Source organism: Triticum aestivum, chromosome 3B, assembly GCF_018294505.1.
Source record: "Triticum aestivum cultivar Chinese Spring chromosome 3B, IWGSC CS RefSeq v2.1, whole genome shotgun sequence".
Lineage (NCBI taxonomy): Eukaryota > Viridiplantae > Streptophyta > Magnoliopsida > Poales > Poaceae > Triticum > Triticum aestivum.
Window position 1 is genome coordinate 50,447,954 of NC_057801.1, and position 8,529 is coordinate 50,456,482.

At 46.8% G+C, this 8,529-nt stretch overlaps 1 protein-coding gene across 1 annotated transcript; it reads right to left on the reverse strand.

Annotated features, from left to right (window-relative positions):
• Positions 1 to 862: 862 nt before the first annotated feature.
• Positions 863 to 3,189, reverse strand: LOC123068515 (transcription factor DIVARICATA). The gene is made up of 3 exons (XM_044491098.1): positions 2,986 to 3,189; positions 2,055 to 2,555; positions 863 to 1,625 (listed from the first exon to the last, which is right to left on the reverse strand). Exons 2-3 carry the CDS (start codon positions 2,528 to 2,530, stop codon positions 1,208 to 1,210), a joined length of 894 nt encoding a protein of 297 aa, XP_044347033.1. The 5' UTR covers positions 2,531 to 2,555; positions 2,986 to 3,189; the 3' UTR covers positions 863 to 1,207.
• Positions 3,190 to 8,529: the final 5,340 nt, after the last annotated feature.

Below are 8,529 nucleotides of genomic sequence, written 5' to 3' on the forward strand. Positions count from 1 at the left end.
GAATGCATTGCTACATGATATATCAAAAGGAAAAGAATGGTAGTATACAGGTGACAAGAAATGCTGCTTGAAGCAGCAGCAACCACAATGCCACATCCATCACACCCAGAAGCTTCTAATGACACACAACAGTGCCACGTCCATCAAGATCATCACCATCATCACCATCATCATCAGAGAGCTGAGCTGAGCTGAGTGAGTGGTTTTGTGTTTCTGCACTGCAACTTGCAGAAAAGGTGAGGCAGAAAAGCACAAGCACCCAGCACACAAGTTGGCCAAAAAACAAAACATTTTGTGCCCAAGTGCTGCCCCCTGTGCTATTCTCCACTGTTGTCACAGGGATCTGCCTCACATCTGTGGTGGATGCCCTGCCTTTTCTCAATGAGGGAAAGATGAACAGGGCCAAAAAGGAGTGAGGGAAAGATTTGCAAAAGTTGATGGAAAAAGGAGGCTGCCAAAGCATGAGATGCCAAAGCTAGTGCAAGTCTGACTCATTTCCAATTCCATTGTTTGGTGGATCCAGCATCATCATCATCATCATCAGTATTAGTAGTAGTAGTAGTAGAGATCTATAGAAGAGAATAACTTCCTATTTTTTAAAGGACTTAATTGCACACTAACAATGCAAAGGTCAATCCACAAGGTTAGAAAAAAATGGAGATGCAATCAAGCAAAAAGTTGACCAGATGAGCAAGGCAGGTAAATGCTGGATGACTCACTGCAAACTCATTTTGGTTTATCCGAAAAAATTACACTTGCAAACATCGGACGGCGCAAGCACCGAGATGGATGAATGATAGATCATAGATGTGGATAAGTATGTGTGAGATGCTGCATGAGTAGGGTTTCCAATAACATGAGCTGACCAGAAAGCAGGATCCATGAAGATTGAAAATTAAGTCCACTTGACAATGTACATGATCAGTACTGAGCACTAGTATTCCCTGTCTGTCTCAAGATACTACAGCATCAAGTTCTTGCCATTCTTCTCCCTTACATTCTTCAGTATCCACACCAGAAATTATGGACTACTACCAAAGCATCACCAGCATCATACCTCTCTCTCTCTCTCTCTGCTATGTTCTGAAAAATCCCCATAATCAATTACTTACTTCAATAATAATACAGGCAGTGAGGCTACAGCAAGGGCCATATTACACTAGACATCTGATCGGTGTCGTCGAAATGGATCGAAAGGTTGCATCTTCTAATACAACATGCTCCGGTTTGCCGCCAGCTGATCATGCAGAGGGCCACACTGGATGCCTTGATCTTGCAAACCCATGCCGTAGCTCGGCGGCGAATTGTATGGCGCATTTGCTCCGCCGTGCTGCTTGGTGTCGGCCGGCAGCGAGAACTGCCCCGTTGCCGAGCTCGGAGCCGGTGCGCTGGACTGGGTGATCATGGATGACTGGGACGGCGAGGGGGGCTGGTCGTCCAGGTGCACCGTGGTGATGTCGTGGATGCTCGACCGCCTCTTGTCCTTGCCGCCGCCGGAGCTGAGCCTGATGAAGTACTTCTGCGCGTGGCTGGCCACCTGCGTCGGCGTCCTCGTCTGCACGAAGTTGCGCGAAATGTTCCTCCAGTCCCCTTTGCCGTACTTCTTCAGGCCTAGGAGGAACAACCTGGCCACAAGAACAGAGCATATGATCAGGTTCAGCAACTAGTAGTATTGATCATGCACTATTGCTTCACATCAGGCTACATGACACCAAAGAACAGAGCATAATGAACTCTTGCTCTACATCAGGCTACATGAGCATCAAACATCATGCTACATATGACTGTCTCATCAAATTCCTAGTGAACAAAGACAAGTAATTCACTTTCAGAAAACAGTTCTTCCATATGGTTGAATTATTCTTCCAATTTGGCATGTTTTAAATGCTGGCATAGCCATCTGATGATGTAAAGCCTGTTGATTGATGGTGAATTCAAGAGAAGAAAATTTATATCACTAGCTAGTCTTGTGCATGACATGGATGGAGCAGAGCAATCACTCTCACAAGTCATTGAGATCAGAGAAGAAGAATCGTGGTGGTAGTAGTGCTCACTTGTGCTCGTCCTCGGTCCACGGCACCCCCTTCTTCCTCTCCTGCTCCGGCGTGCGGCCGCCGTGCCGCCTCCCGCCGCCGCAGCCGCCGAACCGGTAGCCGTGCCGGAAGTCCCCGGCGCCGGCGTGCCCCCCGCTGCCGTCCCACTGCAGGGTGAAGGCGGCGGCCGCGCCGGCGCCCGCCGCGCCGGGGCCGTAGCCGGGGAAGGTGCCGGACTCGATCTGGCGGACGTCGAGCTCGAGGCTCTTGAAGTGGTCGACGACCTCGCGGACCGTCTTGCCGGTGGCGTGCGCCACCTTGTCCCAGTCCGGGCTGCGGAGGTCGAGCCCGGCCAGCGCCCGCTCGAACTGCTTGTTCTCGTCCGCCGTCCAGGCGCGCGGCTGCCCCGTGAACCAGCCGCCCGCGCCCCGCGGCCCGCCGTAGTAGCCCATCGCCGCCGGCGGCAGCACCTCCATCCACGGCTCCCTCATCATCATCGCCGCTCACCTCACCTCGGCTCGCCTGCAAGAAGAATTCACCCAGCTTCAGCTCCAGAGATGTCCACAGATTAGCACAAAAAGTTGGATTCAGACGACAGCGGAGCAGCTCAAGATTCCGTGGACAATAGCAGGATCGATCTCCCCCGCCTTGGTGCGAATCAGATGAGGCAGATTTGGAGGAAAAGGTAGGAGCGGAATCTTTCTGACTGTACGACATGATTGACGAGCAAGCAGGGCCGGGATTCAAGAACAGTACCCCGAATTACCCCAATCAACACCAACCAGAACCCCGAATTACTCAACCGCAAAACCAAATTCAGCTCCCCCCGAACAAACCTCCTCCGAATTCGCCGGAAAAGGGGCGGAATTTCACCGGCACGGGGACCAAAGAAACAGACAAAATCGAGGAGCAGAGGAGAGCAGAGCAGCTCCGAGAAACCAAGATCACTGACCTCCTCTCGATCTCCGGCGGCTGCTGCTGCTGTCCCTGGCCGGCTGGAGGACAAAAGGCGATCTCCCTGGGTTGCTGCTGGGATTGCTCGCGCCAGAAAAGAGACGGATCTCCTCGCTCGCTCCCACCCAGAGGCAGCAGCGGCCAGGGGGAGAGTTCTTGGTGGAGGGAGAGGGAGATGGGTGGGGGGGGGGGGGGGGGGGGGGGGAGGGAGGGGGGGGGGGGGAGTGTCAGCTGGTGATTGGGTGGAGCTCGTGGCCGACTTTTCCTGGCGTATATATACCCGTATAGGAAAGGGAGGCAAGGCAAATAGCAGCGGCGGCAGCATATTTGTCCGTGCGCGCTCACACTCACACTCACACATGCACACTTGGAATCGCTCTTGGCTTCCCACCTTTTCACCCCCACTACCGCCTGCCGCCGCTCTCCTGCTACTGCTACCTGCCCCCCAAAACTTTCACCTCATTGGACTCGTTTTTTTTCATCTCATTAAATACACCATTTTCTTTTAGAGTAGAATTCATCAGCGGTACCTGAACTTGCGCCGCGCGGTCATTTTGATCACTGTACACAAGAACTCACGCAATACGGGCAGAGGATTTATGTTAAAGTGTCCTTTTCCGGGAGGGCGTTTTTGAAAAAAAGGCCGTTTAGATAAAAATCCCCAATTCTCCCCCTCCAAATCCCTAGTTCTTGCCGCCGCGCACCCATCCTGCCCTCGCCGCCGACAACGACTTCGCCATGTCTTCTACTAGTTCTGCCCGGTCAGGTTTCCGCGGCAGGACAGTGGTGGTGCCACTCATCCCATGTCCTCACTGCCAGGCGACGGTGAGGTACTATGTTTCGAACACAGAGGATCATGAGGGCCGGGTGTTCTACAGATGTCCCAATCACGCCGTAAGTAACTTGAGTTGATTCTGTTCTTGGCAGCAGTTTTCCCCTCTCGTTCACTTTTTTGCTATTGGTTTGCAGCCTACTGGGTGTGATTTCTGGTTTTGGGAGATGGAATATGTTGCGTACCTAGTGGATGCTCATTTCTTGGTTGGGAACCAAGTTGTGGATGCCGTTGGAGCAACAGAGGAGAGGAGGGAAGACTTCATTAGTGCTATGAATGAAAGGAGAAGGATTGCAGCTCAACTGGCAAAATAGTAGAGCTGCTTTGGCAAGGCCTGGCTCTCTGCAGCAGAACATGAGCATGCACCAAGAAAGTGCATTGATTGGATTAGGTGCAGAGATCTTGGTGCTGCTGAAGCTTCTGTTAGGTAGTGTGATGTTGTTGTGTGCCCTCTGTGTTCTTCTGTTGATGAAGAAGTGAGGACAAGTGCTCTCTGCAACAGAAGAAGTGATGAAGGAGTACTATAGAAGAAGAAGAAGAAGTGATGAAGACAAGTGCTCATTTTGGTAGTGGAGAAGTGAAGACCAGCTTCAGTAGTTTAGCATGTTTAGTACTTTCAGTAGTTTAATGTTAGGACATGGCTATGAAGTCAGTTTGGCTTTATCAAATGTTATGGTTGTCAAGGCCAGAAATGTATGAAGTGATCTATCTATCTATCTTTAATGGAAACATTGTCTTTGTATTCTGTTATCTTTCTGACATGATAATTGTAATGTGGAAGCAGCAAGAATGGGTACTGTTTCATATCATCTTTATGAAATGAAAAGAATGGCAACAAGAATGTAATGTGGAAGCAGTATTGACATCAACAATAGAATGACAAGAATGGGTAGACAGACAAGACAGTTTTCATACCAAAATATAGATTCTATAGTGCATCATCATACCATAAGATCTTGAGATAACAAGAAAGGGAAACACATTCATATTTTACATTGCTGAAAGAGTACTCTTGCTAAACAAGACAAACAGTCTCATAGATCATCTAAAGATGTCAAACATGCTTGATCTTTGTGGCACATGCCCAGCTTCCTCCATGTTTGGTGCCCTTTTTGTGCTTGTTTCCTCAACGGCTCCTTCTTTGCTGCAAGGGATTGTCTCTCTGCTTCTTTCTTTGCAGAAAGGGCTTGTTTCTCTTCCTGCTTCTTTGCTAGGAGTGCTTGTCTCTCTGCTTCCTTCTCTGCAGCAATGGCTTTCTTCTCATCTAGTTTCCTTGCAGCAGTAGCCTCCTTTTGTGCCTTCTTCTCAGCAACCAGTTTCTCCTTCCTCTCAGCAGAAAGCTCTCTTTGTGTCTCCACTATTAGCTGCCTTGTCTCTGCTCTTGCCTGCCTCAGGATTGCCATTGATTCCTTCTTCTGTGCAGCTGCCTCTCTCTTCTTCTCAGCTTCTCTAGCCTTCTTTTCTGCTTTCTCATGCCTTCTTCTAGCAGCCTCTTTTGCTTTCTTCAACTCTGCTTCTATCCTTGCCCCTAGTATAGCTTGCTTCCTGTCTTCAAGTTCATTCTCTCTTTGCTGCTTCATGGCCATCATTTTCTTAGCTAGCTCTCCCTGCCTGATTGTGTTAGTGCTTGTCTGGGCCTGGTTAAGCATTGCTTGTGCATTTGTTAAGAATGTTGATTCTGGGATTGGTGTGTGCTGAAGCACTCCAGGCAAAGGCCTCTGTACATAAACATGTCAAGTGTCAACAAATGGAAACTAACTATGTCACTAAAGCATGACTGAAACAGAGCAAGTGAGCAAGAGTACTCATGTTTAAATTACCTGTTGAAGCATGTGATCCACCATAAGATCTTCCACTACTGTACTGGTCTCTGCACTTGTGTTGGCCTGCTGCTCATCAAACAAAAAGCTTGTTAGAGTCTGCTGGTCCATAAGATCTGCTAGAGGTTATGTACAAGAAAAAGACAGTTGCCTGGGCTTCTTCTGGAGGTGGTTGTTGCTCCATGTTAGCTTGTGAAGTTTCCGAATTGTCATCATGTTGGGGTGGAGGAGCTTGTGCATTGGGAGGTGGTAGACTAGTTTTCATATATTTGCATTCCTTGATATTGTGGTCAGGCTCACCACAGTAACTACAATGCATGATGACACCATGCCTTGACATCCTCCTGCCTCCATTACTACAAATAATATCTTCTGGTCCCTTCCTTCTCCTTTTGCAAGGCCTTCCAACATGCTTCTGGTAGTCTGGTGGATTAATTTCAGGCCCATTCATCTTCTCCCACTCAGTGATGTCCTTGCAAGGCTAGATGATGTTGCCATAAGCCTTCTTGAACATGGACACTGAGTAGCATTGATCCACTAAGGTTAGTGGATCTACTCTCTCATTCCTACAACATGCTATAACATGTATGCAAGTCACTCCACTTTTTTGCCATCTCATACAGCTGCAGGACTTGCTGTGCCAGTCTACTATGTAATATGTTCCTCTATCCACCACTTGAAACACTCCATCTCCTGATTCATACACATAGCATGTGTTGGCCAGCTCTGTCAGCTTGTCAACCAGTTTCTTGATCTTAGGGCACATTACTCCTTGCATCTTCTCACCCTCACAATGCTTGGTGTAGTGCCTTGCAGTCCACTATTGCTTAATCCTCTCAAACATTGAAAGAATTGGCAATTCTCTTGCCTCCAAGATATAACTGCACAAGCATCGCATGTTATGTTGACAACAATGATAGGAAAGCATTGCATCTTATGTTAAAAAGAGTGAGAGGAAAGCATTGGAACTTACTTGTTGAACACCTCACATAAATTCTTGAGCAGAATGTCACACTTAGGTATGTCACTTTGGAAAGCCCTCACCCAAGTGTTTGGCTCCAACTCTTTCAACCATTTGTATGCACTCTCAGTCAGAACCTTCATCTCAAGCATGTACTGCTCATACTTAATAACTGTTGTGCTCCTAGCTATCTTCCACAATTGGTTCTTCAAAGCATCACCTTTGTACAGCTGTTGGAAATTCTTCCACATATGCCTGACACAGAACATATGTTCTGACTGAGGGAATACTTCAGTCACAACATTTATCAGACCCTACAAAACAACATAGACCAATACAGAAAGTGTTAAACAAATGTACTCAAGTACACTAATCTAATTAGACCATCAGACAATGTGGTTGCATATACCTTCTGCTTGTCAGACATTACTGTCCATGGGGATGTGTTGATAATACCAAGATCACTCTTCAGCTTCTCAAGAAACCAAACCCAGTTAGGCTTGTCCTCCACTTCCACAACACCTATTTGCTATGGGGAATGTGCAATTATTTCGATCTATTCCTACTGCAACCAGCAACTTTCCTCTGTATCTTGTTTTAGTATGGCAGCCATCTATGAAGATCATAAGCCTGCAACCTTGAAGGTAGCCTCTCTTCCATGCATCAAGGCACATGTAGGCTTTGTTGAACCTAGCTTGATTATCTAGTGCAAGCAAAAATGAGCTACCAGGATTACTTCTCTTTATCTCATGTCCATAATCCCACAACATCTTGTACTGCCCTTCTTCATCTCCATGAATTATTTTCATAGCCAACCTTCTTTCCCTCTGAAGCTTGGACCTAGTTGGTGTCATGTGTCATTCCTTTTGAACAACCCTTGAGAAGTTTCTAAGATTCATATCCTGATCAGCCCTGAAACTCTCAAGGTACTTCCTGGCTAGAAAAGATGTTATGAAAGCCTTGATTTTCCATTTTTTGCAGCAACTATGTTCTTCAACATTTTCTTTACCATGAAACATTTGGTTCTGCTGTCATAAGAAGCCCACAAATACCAGGTACAATCATCATCACAAACTGCTTTGACTCTCTTCCTGTCATTCACTGGTAACTTGACATCAACTCTGTTTTTGCAGCTGTATTCCTTAATTGCTTTCCTAAGCAAATCAACATTTTCAAACACTTGTCCAACATAAAATTTTGGACAAGTCAAATCCTCCTTTCTAAATGCTCTAAATTTGGTTTGTGTTTCATCATCTGAATCAGGTGCCCAAAGATCTTCACCTTCAGATTCATAATCTGACATGTTTTCTTCCTCCCCTTCCCATACAACTCCTTTATCTTTTGTTGTTGTTTTCTGCTTCACCTTCTCCTTCCTCTGAACTGGTTCATCCTCATCCACATTGTCAGAATAAAGGTCATCATCATCATCACTGATTTCAAAGTCACTATCTACCATGTCACCAGGATCAAAGTCACTGTCATCTGAGTCACTATCTGTTCCTACATTGCCTTCAAAACATCTCTTCTTTGCTCTGGTGCTTCTCAATTGATGTGCTTCTGCATCTTCATCTACTTCATGTTGCTCTGCTTCTCTTTGTTGATGTACTTGCCCTGCATCTTCATGTGGCCCTGCTTCACCTTCTTGCCCTACATGCTCTGATCATCATGTTGATGTACATCTTCATGTTGCTGTGCATTCTCCTTTGCTCCTTCACCAAATGTGAACTGCCTTCTTACAAACATGAATGGATTGCCATCTTCTTCCCTGTCTAGCACATTCTTTGGATACACAACCTGAATTGGCATAGGGCAGTCTTCTTCTGAATTTCCAGGCTTGCTACTATGAGGATTAGTACCATCTTTTGAAGGGCTAAACACTGGTGGAAGTTCAGCCCTTGGAAATTGGACTGCATCATCAACAACTTTCTT

Bases quoted from the DNA above. Each gene is read 5' to 3' on its own strand.
- LOC123068515 (XM_044491098.1), bottom strand. From the start codon at position 2,530: ATGATGATGAGGGAGCCGTGGATGGAGGTGCTGCCGCCGGCGGCGATG. The intron at 1,626-2,054 runs GTGAGCACTACT...TCTTGTGGCCAG, and splicing joins TGGACCGAGGACGAGCACAA to GTTGTTCCTCCTAGGCCTGA.